Below are 19,100 nucleotides of genomic sequence, written 5' to 3' on the forward strand. Positions count from 1 at the left end.
TAGTTAAAAAGTATATTATTTATGTACCGCTGGTATATAGCTAGTCCGTTAGTTAGTCTAAAAGGGAGCACTTTATATTTATATATTCCGTAATAGGTCTAAAATATAATAAGATCTTTAGACCTAGGGTCTATCCTAATTTAGTAAAAGGCCTAGCGGATATTAAGCTTTATAAAGACCTTAGCTCTACTTATTTAGGCCAGAGTCTTATTAAGTAGGGGTAGCGGATAGCGATCCTTACGGGTTATATTATTTAGCTTATAGTAGTTAATACAAAAGCGGAGTCCTCTATTTAGCTTTTTAATAAAGAGAATAGGCAAGGTAAAAGGGGCTTAGCTAGGCTTAATAAAGCCCTTATTTAGGTTATTAATAAAATACTACTTTATAGCCTATAATTTAGTAATAGACTGCTTATAGAGGGGGCTAAAGCTAAGGGTGTTTTCTTTACCCTGCTTAATCTTAATCTTATAGTTATACGGTTAGTAAGGTAGAAGTATATTAAACGCTGCTTTAGAGAATACGTCCTTGAATTTCTGGTGTTAATAGCGCAGCTTTTATTCTACTAGTTCCTTATCTATAAGCTCACTTTCTTATCTACTAAACTTATTTCCCTTTTCCTTAATTATTTAATTAATTTTATATAAGCTTATTATAAAGGTAACGGTATTAGGCTAAACTAAGTTCTAGTAGAATCCTACGGCACTAATATAGCAGATATTAACTAGTGGGAGGTCCACTAGTTTCCTTACAGCTGTTTTCCGGACTGTATTTTACGGTCTAGGGTTTATAATCTTTCTTAGCTCCTATTCTATCTTCCACAGGTTATCCCTCTAATCTATTAGTTTAGTATAACGTCTAACATCCCTTACTATTCTTCGTGGCTATATAGGGCCTAAGCTCTCTATAGGGGGCTTTTCTAGGTCACTACTAACTTCCTAGGTCTTTAATGTAGGTGGCATAATATAGGTAGTCTAGGGGCGACGTAGTATACGGATCCGTTACAAATTAAGCTGTATATCTTTCTTAAAGGCCTAGTCCCTACACATAGCATCAGCTTAGTAAATAGTATTAATTTAGGGCCATATAAGGTTTTCTATTATAATACTAATTTCTTTTATAAAGGAAGGGGTTAGGGGTAGAGTTTTAGGCTAGGTAAGCCATCTACTCTATATATTAAGCTATAAGCCTAAATAGGCTAGCCATTTTCGCCTTAAAATTATATTGTGGCTACCTAGGTCCGTAATAAGGAAGGGGGCATTATATTACCTTTATCTATTAACATGGAGGTAAATCCGTAAGATAGTTATAATAGGTAGTCCTATCCGCTTATTATACCCGTAAATAGGAATTAGTTTAGGCAGTTCTTTAATAAGTATATTTAAAAAGTTAGCTAGCTTTACGGCACACTAGGTGTCTATTAAGGTAAAAGCATTTACTTTAGAGTTAGCTAAAGCAGAGGTTAAAACTTAGTATTTATTACGGAATAAAGTATAAGGGATAGTGTAGCTTTTTTTACTAACTAGCCGACCTAGATTAACATCTAATATATTAATCCCTTTTAACCCTAAAGAGAAGTCTTCCTCTAGGGTTCCTCTTTTTCTAACTCCGCGCTATCCTTCTAGATTAATAGAACCTTATCCACTTTCGCATTTATTAGGCAATCCTTTATATAGTAACCTTTCTATCTATAAAAGAAGCAAGCTCCTTAATTACTAAGGGCCTATATACGGGGGTTACTATATATAGGCTGAGTATTCACCGAACCCATAGTAGGGCTAACCGCACGGCTAGCTGCTAAATTAGTGGTAGGCTATACGGGTAGTGCTATAGGGGTTACTAATCGTGCTAGGGCATTACGGGCCGTTCTTATATTGCTTATAGTCTAATTTAAAGGGTTTTTAGCTTTATACCGTTTGGCGCATACCTTAATTTAGCGGAGGCCTTAGTTAATAGCCAAGTACTAGTCCGTAAGTTCCTTTAGCGTCTATATAGTAGTAAAAACTAGTAGTACGGCTTGCTATAGGTCTAGGGTAAGCTTGTTAAATAGGTCTAGTATTAAATCTTCCTAGGGAATTTAAGCCTGGCCGGCTAGGTGCAAAAAGCGGGTCTAAAAGGCTAAGAAGGTCTCTGTCGTTTTTATATTTAGGCTTTTATAATTAAGTCAGGCGTTTTATACTTTAAAGGGGTCCTTATAAATAGAAGACAGGTAAACAATTATCTCTTCTTTAGAGAGGAAGGGCTCTATTAAGTCCTATACGTACCGCGGACGTAGGTGCGTCTATACGTCCCCGCCAGTACGGCCGAAGACGTAGACCATTTTAGCCTAAGTAGTAGGGAAGTGGTCCGCATTAACTTTAAGCTTATCCTGTAATTAAAGCTTCCAATTATTAAATATAGGGTTGGTTCCGTCTATAAGCAACAGGGGGTCCGTAACCTTTACGGACCGCAACAATGCTAATATTATACGTTAGGCTAGAGCCTTAAGGACTATAGCAAGTCTCTAGGTGTCTAATAATTTCTTACTAGGCGTAGGGGGTTTTTTAGCTTTAAGTAGCTCTTAAAGTTATTTAATTTTAGCATTAGCTGCTATAAGCTCTACTTAGGAGTTTAAGTTAGTTACTGTTTTACCATTAGAGGTATTTAAGGGTCCTACGGCTGCTTTACTAGCTACTATATTTCTTAGCATCGTAGTACAGTTATTAGGGTAACCTTTAGTAGGATTCTATAGGGGTTCTGGTCTGTGCGTATTCTATAGGTCTTATTATTCTTTTCTATTCTTCTAGTTCTAGTAATATTCTTTAGGTCTAATTCTGTGTTCTATTCTAGTTTATAGTCCGTAAATATATTTAAGTTCCTTCTTAGGAAGAAAGGGTAGTTAAGCTTTAGATAATATTAGCGACTTAATTAATTAAGGCACAAGTACGGCAAAAGGGACGCGTAAGCCTATATAATTGGTAGTCTATAAACAAGAATCTAAAGCTAGAGAAAGGAAAGGAGAAGAAGAGCAGCGCCGGTCAAAGTAGGGTTCTTTTATACGGTCCTCTAGTCACGTAACCGCGAAGTTCTACTAAGTTCTGCTAGTGCCGTAATATATACCCACTATAGATAGCTAAGCCTAATATAGTAATATATAAGGACGAAGAGTATACTTAAGCTATTATTAAAGACTATAAGCTAGGGTAGGTCGACATATACGTTAATACATTAGTGCGCAATAGTAGGGCAGGAATTAGTATATATACTATACTATCTAAAGCAACGCTTTTAAAAACGGTAGTAGGCTTTAAGTAGGCTAACGCCCACTTAATAGAGCTTCTAGCAATTAGTAAGGCAGCTAACTAGCTATAAAACCCTATATATATAGCTGTTAACTAAGTAGGTTTTCTAATACCTACTTTTAGTATAAGAATTTTCTCTAACTTATAATTAGTGTTGCTATTAATATAGAGCTAGAGGGCTAAAGCCTGCTAGGAAACAGTTATAGAGATTTTAAAGAAGCTTTAGCTAAATAATGTTACGCTATACTAGATTTTAGGCTATTTAGAATTTATAGGAAATAAGAAGGCTAATAAGCTTACTAAAGTAGTAATAAGACTAGAGAGCGAGGAGCTACTATAAAGAGACGGCCTCCTATAGTACCTTATAACGCAAGCCTTAAAAAAAGCTAAGATAATAATAAAACCACTTTTATTAGGAAGATCTAATATAGGTAAGTTTATAAGGAAGATTAATATAACACTCTACCTTAAAAAGGCTATAGGATTATACTAGCAGCTAATTAGCTCTAAAGCTACTATCTTTATATAGCTATAGTGTAAGGGTACTTTTAGTCCCTTACTCGGCTACATCCTGGGAGCTCTTAGGGGCTGCCAAGGCTAGCCTTCGGCTAGGCCTTGGCCACCCCTTATAAGCTCCTCGGGCTTGCAGCCTCCTTCCTCCCCCATCGGTTCGTCTCTCTCCGTACGAGGCTATTGCCTACTCTTTACCATATCGTCCTCTTCCATCGACTCTCCTTGTGACTCATGCTCGGCTTGCCTGCTCCCTACCGTACACCCTAGCAATACTGCCTTACATATAGACCGGCAAGTTATTTCTAAAGAAATATCTCTATAAAATTAATATATTAAAGACGGCGTTATATAACTATAGGCTTATAGAATTAATATAGTACTTCCTCTTTTTTTATAGGAGGTAGATATAGTAAAGGTTTAAACTAAGAGAGTAGTATAAAGATTAATTTAGGAATCTATTATATATATCAGGAGGCTACTTATATAAACAAGAAGGAGGTAGGAATATTAACGGCCTAATTAAGCGCTAGAAGCTAGATATTAGTATAGTTAAAGCTATAATTAAATTTATAAAGGAGACCGGACGTTTATACTTAAGTGTATAAAATATAGAGAGTATAAAAGCCAACATTAATAAGCAAAGACTCTTAAGAATCCCTCCTCTAATTATTTAACCAAATATACCGCGAGCCTCCTCTATACATGCCTCTACTAGTGCGTTCCCGATTAAGAAGCGCATAATGCTGGAATAGCCCTATAGATATAAGGCGTTAAAAACTACTTACTTAGGCTCGCCTTTAAACTCTAACTTTCTTCTAATAGTAATACATTACTTTCCTTTATTTTTTCCTTAGTTAAGTATAGTGTTAGGTAATAGATATATAGTTCTTATAGTTAGCCTCTAAACTAGAGCAAGCATATTAATGGCAGGAAGTATTTAGTTAGCGCTCTATAACGGCCTATACCCTAGATAGTGCATGGCCATAATAGAATATACATACATACATACATACGTTTTGAGGGGCGTTTAATTTTTAAACACGAATGAAGAGAGAAGTTGGCGTTCAAACGCTTTCGCCATAGGATGGCATGTAGAGGTGAAGGTTGGTAGGTGGATGCCAATGGAGAACCCAGCTGCCTCCGAATTAGTGCACAAGCGAAGCCTAACAACGCGAATACCACCGAGACCTCCTTTATGTACCAGATACCTACCCACAGCCAATACCCACATCCAAAACGCCCTTCTGAACACGAACGAAATCAAAGGCGTACAGGTTGTGGGAGTTGGAACACCAAGACTCTGCCGCAGTCCACAGAGGCGTCTGTCCGAATTAGAGGTTTATGACATTGGCCTTGTAGCTGTACGTAACAACACGCGCAGTGGGGACATATGTTAAACTGCAATGTCTAGGTCACAGACATGGTCGTTGCCCCCGAGAGTTCGGCAATATTTTGGGGCAATCTAAAAGTACGAGTGCAGCTACCACCAGATCGGATCACAGGAGGGAGGGATCCAGAACCAGGCGTTCGGATCGGGGTTCCACAGCGGGAACCAAAGCGGCACCTGTGGCTAGCCAGGCACAACGATCACTTTTTGGATATTCCTTCCAGATTCGAATGCTAGTGTGCAAGTTGTTATTAGCCTGGACATTAAATACGGCAAGAAGGGGTCGCGCAAGGCAACGTTGTCGGTATGGCGAACTTATATGGTTAATACTGCTAATGGGAATAAGTCAAGAGTGGTTCAAGAAATTGCGGATGATGTATGCCCTGTTCTAAAACACTACTCTTTCTTCTTTACTCTGACATTCTTCATAGGCATTCCGCGACGACCAAGGAAACCCTACCGATCATCTAGGCCTACGACTTCGGCTGAGAGACTTTGCTTATAAAGAACTTGCACATAATGAGATTGGAGATAAAGATCGAGAACTGGTTGTCTCTACTCAACAACTCTTCAAATACCGTGATGCGGCGGAGACCATGGTAGAACAGCTGGAATCACTTAGCGAGCATTCAATTACTCCTGGGCTTAAGAAGCGCAAAAGATCGGAGACACCTCCAGACCAGATTGCTTCTGGTGATGAAGCGAGGTATGTTAGGCAGGAGAGAGCAGCGAAGCGTATGGCAGACGATGACCCGGAATTATGAGAGTACATCAATAAGAACCTCTTCGTTAGACTAAAAGACAAATTTCACTCGCAATTCGTAACCATCTTATTAGACATTTTAGCATTAGAATAGGCACTTTGGCACCGATTCCCGCTTTCAATTCGATCTCCTTAGCGACCCTATTGGCAACCGAAATTCAGCGGTGTATCCTTAGCCGAAGGCAAGCAGGAATTGACCGAAACCTTGCTAAATTATGACTAGGCAAGCCGATTTCCGGGTTCCCGTACTCAAGGAATTACGTAGGTCTAGTTTAAGCCCCGCGCGCATTCTATAAGATATCCCTTAACCCGCTGATTCGGGCGCCATGTTATCGATAAGGCTCGGCCAATAGGAGGCTCTTGTTTAAGTCTCCATGATGAGAACTACACGGCGTTCCTGCACGACCCTGAAACTGGCCCAAGCGTTGCACCTCAGCGGGTTAAGGGATAACTCATTCCTAGATACATCCTACTTGGACTCCACTCTTTAATTTAGGCCGCGTTGTTTCGAGGCTTCACTAGGTTAATTTTGCCAAGTTCCTTGGGCAGTTACGTGTTGCACCCAATTCTCCGAGCCCATTCCTCATGGAGGGCAACGGAGGGTAGCAAAAGCACCGTAGACCTTAAGAGGCTATGTAGATATCCGAACGTAATAGAAATCACTCCATGTCTGCATTTCTTCTGTCAAAGCCACCTAAACGAAGGCAGGTTAATACCATTAGAATCAACTTTTTGACAAAAAAGGTTAGCGATATCCGCTTGCGGATATACGTATGTCCGCTAATTAATTCTATGGTCTGAGCTTGCTGAGGTAACTTTCCGCAAGCGATTCTAGTTGACTTTGACTCCAAGCTCGTTCAATGCTATCTTCAAAATATTCAACCACACGGAACACAGTTTTCTCATCCCGTAGCTAGGTGACGAACTCAACTTGGACACCACTATTGTCGCGTTTGCAAGTATTGCGCGCATCTCTTAACCCAATCCCTACCACTTCAGAAGTACCGCACCAACCCCAACCACATCAACAACGACCTACGACCGACAACAAGCGGATGCACTAGACCCAAGTCACCCGGTAAAAGCGTAGAACATCGCCTGAGTCGGCACCTGGCGCTTCTGCGATTAGTACGACGACGGACTACAGCTGCACAGGCGCAAACATCTTGCAGTGCGATTTGCCATCCCTTGTGCATAAGAAGGAATCATACTCAGTCTGCCACAAAGAAACCGGTAAAACATGCGCAACCTTACCGAAAAAGAGATGCATGCCGTCTTCAAAAAGCTGGCGGAATATACAGGAGCGTCACTGAAGGATATCATCGTCGCTAGCAATTCTCCTAAAGCTGACCGCAACGTTTTCCGCATCTCTCAGCAGCGTGTCTTCCTCGTACGCGATTCAATAGCAAAGTTTGCTACGTCGATCAGCCGTGATAAGCTTTTGTCTCTTGGCACCTGTCTGGGTAAGCTTTACCTCCTCAAGCGCAGCACTGTCGGCTAATCTTCTTCTAGGGAGACTCACAAAGAGTGGCCGCTTCAGACTGCATATTTCGGCATTGTCTCTTCTTGCTGAATATGCACGACATAAAATCTACATTCGGCCGAACGGAGAAATGACCTTCTTGTATGGCAGTCACGTCCAAATGGCGCACGTCGGTCGTTGGTCCCAGGACTGCCCCGCGCATCAGGGAGTGGTCATCTGCGGAATGGATGACACTCCGCTCGGGTTTGGAATCACAGCAAATTCAACTTCAGACGCGAAGCGATTGGGGCCCACAGGAATCGCATGTTTCCGACAAGCAGACTGCGGGGAGTACTTGCGGGACGAAGACAATTTGTTTGCTTCCTGAATCATTCAGAATTCATGGGATGGACTGGCCGAAACGTGATGGGGGGTACGGATTGTTCAGCTGTGCGGTGTTGGAGAGCTCAGATGCCCACGGCCAATATTACAAAGTACTCAAATTCTGCTGTAGACGAAGCGATGAGGGGCTGAACTTGGAGACCTTGAGAGAGTGCGTGATGAAGTCCACAGATAAAGCGCTATATATTGTGGCCCGTGCGCAGGGTTAAGAATATCAACTTTTTTGGTGTCTAAATGTAAATAAGTAACTTCCTTAATCGAATACCACTATGTAAGAAGGGCCTCTATCGGCAGGAGCATATAGATCAACTTGACTCTAAAGAATGAGGCCCTATATACAATATACATCCAAAATTCGATATATTTGTGGCTTTAAGATCTTTAGTGATATGGCAAAACAACTTACCGCCCGTATATGCACCTCATTGATTGGTGCGCATGGGCCACATTTTACAGAGCGTGTTTATCTGTGCAAGGGATAGCTACGACGTCGTTATTTAATATAATAGATAGAGAAGATAAAGAGTTTCCGCCTCGTAGTATTTTTACAGTATCTAGACGTTATAGAAGGGTCGAGATGCGGCAGTGGGAAGGGCGATTTTTGGTGTATTTTAACGCTCCACCAAAGCTGCGACCATAAGCTCTCAGACCGGTGGAAAATTCGTTGGGTGATAAGGAGCAGCATGCCCGCACGTGCGCGTAGTGCACGTACCAACGATCCACCGGGGGCCTATGAGATAACTCGCTAGCAATATTATAATTCACGCTAGGCATTCTCCAACGCATAAGACTATAACATTTATAAATTACATCATTTATTTCTTGTTTGCAATAACAAAAGCGGCTTCACAGCGCTCAGCTCTGAATTCCCACTCAAGAGTTTATGACTCACATCGACCTAAAGCCGGTCAGCTGAATAGCATCGGTACAACAGGTCTCCAAGTGAGGTGGTAGCAGGTGGTGTTGGAGTGAAGAAGTTGCAGAACTTTTCTTATACATGTATTGTTCCCTCTTTGTTGTTTCGAACGTTTCGTCTCACCCCCTGCTCCTCTGCAAAACGTCAACCTGTATTGTTGGGCTGGCCAGTCGGCGAGGCTTGTCAGATGCGCCACTTCGTTTTCAATGCATGGACGATGATTCCAACTGCTTCCACTTCTCGCATGTCTCTACGAATCACATGCGTTTGACGCGTCCAGCCTTGTTGCCTTGTTATCTTTCCTTCCAGTCATAGTGCATGCAGCATCCATTGACGAATGGCAGCGGTGGTGGACACAGCCTTGGTGCACGGTCCGCTCGCAGCCTACCCGGGGCTGTGACTTGGCAGGGCGGTCGTGGGCGGGTATTTAAAGAGGCCAGCCCTCCCCCGCCAAATCTCCACGCCCACGACAAGTCAGAGCCGGCCGAACACAGAGCCAGAGTCTCGCTTCCCCAAGTGCAGATTCTAGCAAAGACTTTAGAACAAACTTTTCCTAGGAAAGGTAGTTCTGAGGGCTTCCGGAGCTCCTCCCATGCAAAACGCGTCAAATTAACCTTCACTCTTTTTTCACAGCCCTCCGTCGCTCGTTACGATCCCTCTCTTCGTCCAAAATGTTCAAACGCTCTTTTGTTTCAAAGGATCGAGCGGGCAAGATAACTAAACAGCCGAAGAGATCGTTTCGCGATAATACCAAGCAGAAGATTCTCGAGAAGATGGACAGTCCACCAATGGAGAGGTACGATGGCCTTGTCCACTCACAAGGCTGCACAGAAGCATCCACCGTTAACACTCATCCTCGCTCCAGTGTTTCCCCAAACCTCACCAGCGCAATAGTCACACTCGTGATTGGCCCAGACCAGCGACTGTTCGCCGCACACGAAGACGTACTGTGCCACTCGCCGTTCTTTGCAGCGGCTCTGCGGGGCCAGTTCTTCGAGTCTAACTCTCGACGTATTAACCTGCCCGACGAAGAGGCCGAAATATTCTCCTGTATCCTCGAGTATCTCTACAAGGGGGATTACTATCCCCGTCTAATGCATGACAAGAAACGTAACACCTGGATGCTCGAGGGTGCAGCCGACGAAGATCCCAACTCTAAACTAGGTGGTCGCGGGAGTGTTGAGCCGACAATATTCCACTCCGGCGTAGGTGACATTATTCTTCGTGACACTGCCGTGTACTGCGCGGCGGAACGGTACGGCCTTGAGGAGCTCAAGCGGCTCTCCCTGCGCAAGCAGGGCCTGCAGAGCGGAATCGAGGTTGGCACCATCCTCCGTAGTGCTCGGTACGCGTACGAGAATACACCAGACAATGACTCGCGCCTCCGCGCTCATTACCTTGCTCTGATTATCCGCAGCCGGCGGACGTTCAAGCGCAGCGGCACGATGCAGATGGAAATGGAGAATGGCGGCAAATTGTTCTTTGATCTGTTCGTGGCCATGTGCAACCACATTGATGATATTGTGGATGTGACGCAAGTGCCCTAGATCTCCTCTCCCCTGTTATTCATCTCAAACCGCTGCCTGATCCTGTACAAGTGAATGGTTTACTAAACTTAGGTGCCTACAGTAACAGTCGCTCTCCCAAGAGCATCTAAATCGGTTCGCACATACCCCCAACGTAGCAGCATCAATCACAAAGCTCAGAGTACAGAATGAGGATCCCCATCGCAGACCTTGCAACCAGAACGAAACCCATACCCCGCAAGCGGAAACTCTCGAGCCCGGATCGACTCCCCTCCTTTCCTTTCCCTTGAAGTAAACGGCCGACTTTATGGTTGCAATCATTTTCCCTTGTATCCCCACTCTGTCCGTGTCCTGGGCGTTAACTTTGCTTCCCACCACACCCCGTCCTACCTCCCCCACCCAATTTCCCCCCTGTAATTCCTACCCAAGCTTTCCCCCAGGCCCTTGATGGGTTTCTGGATGTGGCGACGGGTCGGACCTTATCAGTGGCGGGAGAAGGGCGGGGAGGGTTGAGACAGAACGTCTGCGACGTCTTCGCATGTTGCTTTCCTTTGTTAATTTGAAATCAACCGGTTCCTGCGGAATTTGATTAAAGGGGCGCGGCGTGTGTAAACCCTTTTCTCCCGCTGTCCGTTTGTTTTCGTGTCGCGCTTGCAATACTTGCCGCTGATGGAGATTTGCGAGAAGCTAGATCTTGGTAGCGGTTGAAGTTGGATGGTGAGATTGTAGATACCGCTTGTGTCGTCCGTGGGCCCAAGCTGGGTCGTCAGAGCTAGTAAATGAGAGATTCGGCCACCTTTATAACTCGTGCCTTTCGCTTGTGTTTGCTTGATTATGATGATGCAAGTGGAGTATTTGCTTTGCATTACTGCCGTCTTTAATGCTTTCTTCCATGCCTGGGGCATGCAGCCGCTTAGGGTAGTCTCTAGGTGCTTAATAAGCTATGCCATTCCCATATCCCTGGTTACCTCAGAAGCTCAGACCAAGAAATCGATCGATTTCTTGGTCTGAGGGACTTTGGCGAGATTTGTATGGAAGCATAAGCTTTTTTTGTAAGGAAAACTTATAAACCCAACAAAATTGATTGATCTCTCCACAACATATTATAAGGTAAAAATTATATCAAATTACTCAGGAGATCTAGCTCTATAGATTATGAGATTTTAGGCTTTTTATACCTTATGTGGGCCCGTATATAAGGGTACGTAAAGGTGCTTACGCTTTTAACAACGGGAATTTTAACTTTAACGAAATTAATCTTAGATTTAGGAGGGGATAATGTAATTCTAAAGCTGTTAGTATATAAAGTAGCCCTCTAAGATATATCTATTAACTTTTAAAGACTTTATTTTATTACGTCGTAGAGGAAATCCCTTTATAAAATCACTAAAACTAAGATTTTTGCTTACGTTTTTAACAAATCTCGCCAAAGGCTCTCAGACGTGATTTTGCAATTCGGAAGGCGGCGTAGGTTATTCCGACGCTAGCTAAAAAAAATCACGTCTGAGCTCGCTGAGGTAATATCCCTGGCCAGGGCCTGGAGTTTTCTTTAGCGAAATCGAGTCAGTGAAGTACTAGGTGGTGCATCATTCTCGCTTCCAAAAGCACATCCATTCTAGCTTCTAGGTACCCATTGCCATTCTTAGCGCCCGTTATCCAAATACACCTTGTCCTAGCACTTCCAAATCCCCCATTCTCGCGTTTACTAGTCCTATCCTGAAACCCGCATCATCACAGCAACCGATCCCAGACACGTCCAAGATACCTATATTTTCCAGCTAATTTCCTCTCTCTTGGCGTGCCCTCCTACGCCATCGCGCACCCGAACCAACCATTATACCCCACCCCTGTCATACTAGGTATGCCCGGGTACCGAAGCTCCACGTACCCCTGTCCCGCCTGGCCCCCTTTCCGCGGGGAAGCACAGTAGCACCAAGCATCAAAGCTCAGTAGCACTAAGCATCAAAGCTCAAGCTCAAGCTCACGTCACTCAGCAGCCGGTGCCAGAAAAAAGTCGACGATGCGTCGGTTGCATTTTCGGGAAAAAAAGCTTTGTGCAACACTGCCCCTCCTCGCGCCATTCAGAAAAAAAAGAGAGGGCCCAGATCCACACCACCGATTCCCTCCCCTATTTCCATCCATCCCTTATTCCCTCCCTGGTCCACCGATCTCCCACAAAAACTAAAAAAAGATTTCCCAAAAAGGAGCCCTTTACATCGATCGAGCCCACCCAATCGCGAGCGCCCCGAACAAAAACCAAAATAATAAAAAGGGAGGAGCCCATTATCCAATCCAGCCATGACTACCAACCGAAAACAAAAAACCAGGAGAGAGAAGAAAAAAAGACACAACCACTAGGCACTACGATTTTAAAAACCAAAACACTAAGCAACGCGAGAGTCGTACCCCGGCGTGCAATAGCTACAGAAAAAAAAAAAGAATACCCTTCTTTCTCTTTGCCTCCCGTATAAATAGAATACCTGAAAATATTCCCTCTGAATGCAAGAACATTCCAAAGATTAGAAACACACAAAAAGATATTAAAATAGATGTGGAAAAACTGCTAAACAAAATGCGGTACCGCTCCCTTTCACCCCTTTCTCCTCCAAGGTCTCTTTTAAGGCAGCAAGACGGAAAGAGCAAAGAAAAGCCCACGATGTTTCTTTAACGATGAACGGGCGGCCCAACCCGACAAGGGCGCGGCGCGGCGAAAGATAGGGCCGAGTAAACACCAGCGTGATGCGGAGAGAGCAGGCGGATATAACGAGGCGTGCAAAACGGGACATCGAGCGCCAAACAAACGATGAGAACAGGCGTGTACAAGTACAGAGTCGCGGCGCGAGGGTCCTAGAGGGGATGGTGGCTATAGTGCCCCCTTATTCAGGGGCCGAGAGGGCGGAGGGCAGGGGTTTTTTGGTCACTGCGTGCGCTTCCTCTTGCGCGCCTCGGGATCCTGCTCGTCCTCGTCGGCGCGCTCGGCCGTCTCGGCCGGGTTCAGCAGTGAGTGCACGTTGGACGCCATGCTAGAGCGGCGCGTGGGCGGACCGGGTGTGTCGATGCCCTTGAACGGGTACCGCGCCCCAGGAAGCGACCAGCCGCTGTCGGCGCTAAGCGTCGACGGAGTCGTATCGCTGGTCAGCGGAGGTGTCGCTTGCCGCGAGCCTTGCTGTCGCGGGTTGCGGGGTATCTCGTACTGCGCCAGTGCGTCGCGCAGCTGCTGGTCGCCGCCGCCGATCGGCGTCCGGTGCGGCGAGGATGGCCACTGTGTCGAGTTCTGGCCTGAGGCGTAGGGTGAGTGGGCCGCTGGTGGTGCTTGCCAGCCGTGCAGTCGGATATCCGCAGACGTATGCCGTCTGTACAGGTTGTAGGGAGGAGAACTAGCGGATGCGACTGGTTGCTGGATCGAAGGAGGCGGCGGTGGAGGTGGTTGGTGAACGGGCGTCCGGGCAGAGGAAGGCGAGTAATTTCCAGTCCCTATAGATCCGTATCGGCGGGGAGATATTGCTAGATGTGCCGGGACTGGTGGTCTGAAAGATGATTGCCGGGAGTTGTTTGCGAGTGAGCCTCTGCGTTGATCATCCTGCGGCATCTGACGGGGGGAGAGTGGAGGTGCATTGTCAATCTGCATGAAATAAGACTGGCGCGCTGACAGAGGTTCTTGAGGGTCTTCTAGTGCTCGAAGCATCTCGTTTTGTCTTGAAATATCCCTTTGCATTGAGGCCACTAGCCCTTGTTACTAAGATGCCAAGATATTCACGTGGAGAGGCGCATACCGTCTTTGTGCACTTGATTCTCTGGATCTGGGACCAAAGCCATTATGCAGTTCGTGAGTTCATGATTCCACTGCATAACAAATTAGTAAACATCCTAAGCGATCGCTGCAAGGAACTGACTTGATGGCATCTCATAAGTCCCTCCATAAGCATTTGGCATTTTTGATTCAGGTAGGCATAACTATCTTCAGATCGTGACATTCGTGTGTGCATGTCGTAGAAATTGTGCTCGAGAATATTAAGCCGAGACTCTATGGGATCAGGCATGGGTTCCACGGGAGCTCCGGCTGGAGGAGGACCAGTCGGAACTTTAGGACCAGCAGAAAACGAGTCTCGATGAATGAGTGCGTGTCGGGAAGCGCGACGTTTGATTTCCCTTAGGCCAACCAAATCGCCCCTTTTAAAGCTTCCATTTCCGTGTTTGAACTCCCAGAGAGGGGAGTCGGGGGAGCTGGTGTGGAAAACGTCGCTTACTTGATTGGCGCATTAGTATTCATTGCGAAATTACTCAAATCTTAGCCGTCTACCTTTGTGAAAACCATACATGTTCAGCTGGCGAACAAATGAAGAAATGTTCGTGTGTTTAAAGTAGGATCTGCAAATCCAGATTAGATTATCAGTTGTCAAAGCGTCTATTGATCAACATACGATAACACTTTTGAAAACTCGCTGGAAGGAGACATGACAAAACTTTCGTTAGTATTAGACCACGATATTAAATGTTGGATACTCTGATCTTCTAGCATACTGCCATCGAGTCAGCAAGGGTCATCGCGGAATTATGCCGCTATCTACCTACTTGTATAGTTTATGGATGAATGCTGTTTGCACAACTTTCGGTTGCTGCGCAGCAGCAGCAGCTCCTATGGCTGGTACAGAGTTGCCATTTGTCGCGGAATCGGATTCTCCACCTGATGTTTGATTAACACCGTTGCGGTCGCCGACCGGACTGCTGAGTACCGGGGGGCCCATTAACGGGATTGTTGATGGGGTTATGTCCATTGGATCTCGCGGTGGGGTCAAGGATGAACCGGAAGACGAAGGTAGTATTGGGATGGACTTGTGCATGNCCGAGCCGTGGGGGTCTGCCGAGAAGGGGCTCCGCCGAATGGAATCAGCGGTGGATGCCATTTGTTCTGTTGACCGATGGGAATAAATGCTTGGTCGATACAAAATCGCTGCGTGTAGAAATGCTGAGGGCAGCTATTCATCAAGAACACTTCAGCACTCTTATCCCAGCTCTATCCAATACCGCGTAACAAAGCGAAGAGCGTGCCGATGTGCCAGTATGCGTCCCTCCCAAACTCCCGAGGATGTGAAAGTATTACTCCCAAAGCTGCCTGTCGCGGGTTATACCATGGTAGAGAGGAGCTGTCCGTACGGTGGAGAGCAGTCCCGTAGGGCGATTGATTTGCTCATTCGGCGTCTCGAGCTGGGCGGTGGAAGACGGAAAAATGCCAAGTCGGAAAGCTAGAGTGGAAGGATGAAGTGTAATCTAGCTTGGAGTTCGTTGGGGCTTTAAGAGGCTGCTGGGGGGGTTTTTGATCGAATGGGACGATAGGAGATGATCTGCTCGGCTTGAAGGAGAACACGGGTGCGAAAGAGCAGTGGTGCAGCAAAACCAAAAGCAGCAAGCCAAAGCCTTTCGCGGCGATGTGGAAGATGAAGAGGAGGAGCAAGAGGAAGAGGAAGAGAAAGAGAAGACGCGGTGTGAGCTTGGCGAAAGAGGAGTTTAGGGATTTGGAGGAGATGCGAACCACGGCGGCGGAAGTGTCGCAAGCAGTGGCCCAGGCACGGCCAGAGTGTGTATGGTTAGAGCAATTGGAATTGACAAACGCCTCGTATTGCGCAATGCAACTACGGGTCGATCATCACGAAGCAAAGGAAAAAAAAAAAGGCCCGGCGCACCTGAGGGAAAGGGTGCAGAAGGTTGACGGTGGAGTGGCTGAATGGTCGAATGGAGACGGTCTGGGCTGGCAGATCTGGCCGAGGTGAGCTGCTGCTGTGCGGAGTGCTGCTTCTTCTGAAGGGTGTGATCTTGGGCGCCGCGATTCGCCCAATCGCCCCCTTAGACGAGCCTATGGGAGCAATGGGCTGCCGTAGAACGCCTGATGAAACACCTCCATTATTATCCCCATTACACCCCCTCCCCCCACAGCAACGGATGCCTCCACATGGTTAATGCCCACCTGAGGAGACAAGCAAGGACGACCTAGCACCGCCCTGCACAGTACACCCCCACAGCACATCCCGGCACACACGGTTCTCCCATGCTCATCCGGCACCTGCGCGCCTGCACATGTCAACTTCAAACACCTAGCGCCACGAGACTCGTCTCTACGCTGTGCCACTTGCTGTTGCCGCTGCGTAACTCGCGTCTCCCTCGCATTGCATCCCAACGTGAGCTCTCGCCTTCTGGCTTGCTTTAAGTTGCGGTGTGTGCTGCCCGAGCAGCAGCAGTGACTTCACCCAGTTCCGACGGCCAGGAACTTTGCTTTATGCAATCCTAATTTCCATTGACTACAGAGATATTGCGCGGATCGCCGTCTGTGACGAAACCGCCGAAGGCTTCCAGAATTGGCTGTCAGGAGAAGGATCTCTATGCTTACACACCAGGTCCCTAGCGCCAAGACAATCTTACAGCCGGGATCATGGCTGCCTCAGACATTGTAGAGGCGTTCAAACGGATATCATCAAACAGCTCGCGAGCAGCTGCTCTCGACGGCATTATCGCTGCACTTAGTCCCTACGAATGGAGAGAGGCTCTTAACAAACTCCAGGAAAGGGCATTCTTCCTAGATATTGTGGCGTCTGTGCCGTCAGAAATCGTCATACACGTCTTCAGCTATCTCGATATCTTGACACCGTTTCGACTCCAGCGAGTAAGGAGACCTTATCATATAAGTCTAGTCCAGGGTCTAATCACAATCATGTCTCTTTCGGCTCGCTAGCCTTTGTAGATAAGTCTAAATCATTGATAATTTTGTTCTAGGTATCCCGACGCTGGCAGGTAATTCTGACCTCCCCTGAAATCCTGCAGGCATTGCTCAACACCTGGTACTCCAAACGTGATCGGCCGCTTGAGGGCGAATCTACGCTGAAGGGCCAAGAGTACGCCATTTGTAAATTGAAGGCCGACCATCTACACCGGTTCCAGTCAGGGTATTTCTACAGTGATATTCATATCTCTGTCTCAGACCAGCGACCAAGGAGGACTGGCCATACAGCCGCCGGTGAGCATCCGGGCGTAGACTTCTGTGATGATACCGTTGCCTGGATTGACAAGGTTTCCGGGACGGATATGGTTAAAGTCTGCAACCTGCGCACAGGAAAATGTATAGCCGTCGCAGGTGACGGTCGGGAGTCTATTCAATCCATTACTTTGACCGATGAGCTGGTTGCTATTTCGACCTACTCAGGTCCCTGTTATGCCTGCGATCTCGCCACTGGGGAAAAGCGATCGTTCCGGCTTCCATCGGCTAACGACATGCAATGGTCCTGCCGTGGTAGGTCTATTGGAGGTGTTCTTAGAGATCGCAGAAATAACAGTCTCGAAACCACTGCCTTTGTTTGGGAATATCATAGCCGTAGGTGCAAGACCTTCCAAATTCAGAATCCCAGAGCCATTTCCGAGAAGAAATCATTCGGAAGCCTCTCAGACGAGTACGTCGATATCTTCTCTTTATTCATTTGATCCATTGCCCATAGATTATAATGAAGGTGTTCTGTGCACGAGATGCGTAACGTGCTTAGACACCTTACACATAATCTATATTCCTGTCGCCTTCCAAGTTCTTTAATAAGCCTCCTGAAGGACTCTATATCAATTTGAAATCATGTAGCTAAGTCTCCTTCCAGATATCTTCCTGCCAGAGCCGTGCTGATAAATCCGTCATCTCAGACGATACTTGTCTGCTGGAGTGCCAATACTGAGACACTGACGATCATCCATTTCTGTCGATATACCTACACCGGCGAGAAGATCGGAAAGGACAGCACATATTCTCTAGAATGTTGTGCTTTTCCCCTGCAATTTTCAGCGGTTGATAGATGTGGCGGCTTCAGACTCTGTTTACGTACAGTCAACGAGGATTGGCAGGGAATGTCTTCTCTTGCTTTTACAGAACAGTCTAACAAATTCGAAGATCGTGAAGGGGACTCTATGCTTAATCTGAGAGAGACATCGTGGAAAGACACCACCTACAGGATTTATAAAAAACCTGGCGGGTTGCAAGTTCTCTGCTGTGGCACGAGGTGTGTAGCTTTATGGACGCATTTCTTTCGCTTCCATGCAGACATTCCTCCACCAAGTCAAATAAACTATCCCCCACGCGCAGCTCCATATCCACCATTCCCTCATTTTTTGCCGGCTATGAATAGATCTGAGCAACTGATTAGTGCGATTGCCATAGGGAGACTCCTCTGAGGTCGCCGTTAGCTTTCTTTAAGTCACGAGTCGGTTGGCCACAACAGGAACTAGGGGCCTTTCTCCTCCTCAACGATATCTTTGTCGTGCTCTTTGGGCCTGACTATCTCCATATTTGGTGCTTCGATAAAGACATCAATTTGCCCAAAGATGAGCTGAAGGCACTTCACAAGCAGAATAGAGTGAGTATAGCTTGATTGTGTGACTGGTAGAGCTGCTGGAATGCGCAAGCTCTGGCCACTTGCATCAATTCTGTATGCCTTTGTGGTGATGTTGCTCCCTAGGCTGCAACCAGACATTGCTCCGAAACGGAGTTGATAGAGTCCTTTTGGAAAAGCTTTTACAGAAAATGGGGCCGCAGGGCAATCGTGTTATGGTGTCCATTCATTGGAGTATTGATCTTTCACATGATGATACTATCGGCCTAGTGTCGCAGATAGAGAAGAATTAGTGACCCTATTCTAGCGAACCCCGGCCAGGAATGAGGTTGATGGCGGAGCAAAGATTACGATTTCCCGGCAGGGAATCTAGACCATATTCATCGTAGCGCCGCGGGGCTACAACCCAAAGTGACAGTCGGGCGCGATTCGCCCACCTCTCGATGACTCTCAAAAGCAAAATTCGAGAGCTTCCACAGCCCGCCTGAACTCACAA

The 19,100-nt window shown here is 46.2% G+C and overlaps 5 protein-coding genes across 5 annotated transcripts; 4 read left to right on the forward strand and 1 right to left on the reverse strand.

Annotated features, from left to right (window-relative positions):
* Positions 1–5,486: 5,486 nt before the first annotated feature.
* On the forward strand, positions 5,487–5,951 carry K441DRAFT_657487 (uncharacterized protein). Its single transcript, XM_067648185.1, has 2 exons — positions 5,487–5,554; positions 5,610–5,951. Exons 1-2 carry the CDS (start codon positions 5,498–5,500, stop codon positions 5,940–5,942), a joined length of 390 nt encoding a protein of 129 aa, XP_067505646.1. The 5' UTR covers positions 5,487–5,497; the 3' UTR covers positions 5,943–5,951.
* Positions 5,952–6,774: 823 nt separating this feature from the next.
* Positions 6,775–8,133, forward strand: K441DRAFT_633248 (60S ribosome subunit biogenesis protein NIP7). The gene is made up of 2 exons (XM_067646370.1): positions 6,775–7,404; positions 7,454–8,133. The coding sequence occupies exons 1-2, from the start codon at positions 7,182–7,184 to the stop codon at positions 7,789–7,791; spliced, it is 561 nt and encodes a 186-aa protein (XP_067505647.1). The 5' UTR covers positions 6,775–7,181; the 3' UTR covers positions 7,792–8,133.
* Positions 8,134–9,371: 1,238 nt separating this feature from the next.
* Positions 9,372–10,509, forward strand: K441DRAFT_657489 (uncharacterized protein). Its single transcript, XM_067648186.1, has 3 exons — positions 9,372–9,517; positions 9,587–10,255; positions 10,351–10,509. Exons 1-3 carry the CDS (start codon positions 9,393–9,395, stop codon positions 10,376–10,378), a joined length of 822 nt encoding a protein of 273 aa, XP_067505648.1. The 5' UTR covers positions 9,372–9,392; the 3' UTR covers positions 10,379–10,509.
* A 2,655-nt stretch (positions 10,510–13,164) lies between these two features.
* K441DRAFT_686112 (HSF-type DNA-binding domain-containing protein) lies at positions 13,165–15,022 on the reverse strand (the record flags this gene model as incomplete). Its single annotated transcript, XM_067651956.1, has 6 exons — positions 13,165–13,970; positions 14,021–14,090; positions 14,141–14,493; positions 14,548–14,615; positions 14,669–14,767; positions 14,820–15,022. 6 exons carry the CDS (start codon positions 15,020–15,022, stop codon positions 13,165–13,167), a joined length of 1,599 nt encoding a protein of 532 aa, XP_067505649.1.
* Positions 15,023–16,321: 1,299 nt separating this feature from the next.
* Positions 16,322–19,022, forward strand: K441DRAFT_657493 (uncharacterized protein). The gene is made up of 4 exons (XM_067648187.1): positions 16,322–16,902; positions 17,013–17,683; positions 17,879–18,274; positions 18,433–19,022. The coding sequence occupies exons 1-4, from the start codon at positions 16,672–16,674 to the stop codon at positions 18,641–18,643; spliced, it is 1,509 nt and encodes a 502-aa protein (XP_067505650.1). The 5' UTR covers positions 16,322–16,671; the 3' UTR covers positions 18,644–19,022.
* Positions 19,023–19,100: the final 78 nt, after the last annotated feature.

The sequence above is a fragment of the Cenococcum geophilum genome, assembly GCF_001692895.1.
Source record: "Cenococcum geophilum 1.58 unplaced genomic scaffold K441scaffold_14, whole genome shotgun sequence".
NCBI classification, from domain to species: Eukaryota; Fungi; Ascomycota; class Dothideomycetes; order Gloniales; family Gloniaceae; genus Cenococcum; species Cenococcum geophilum.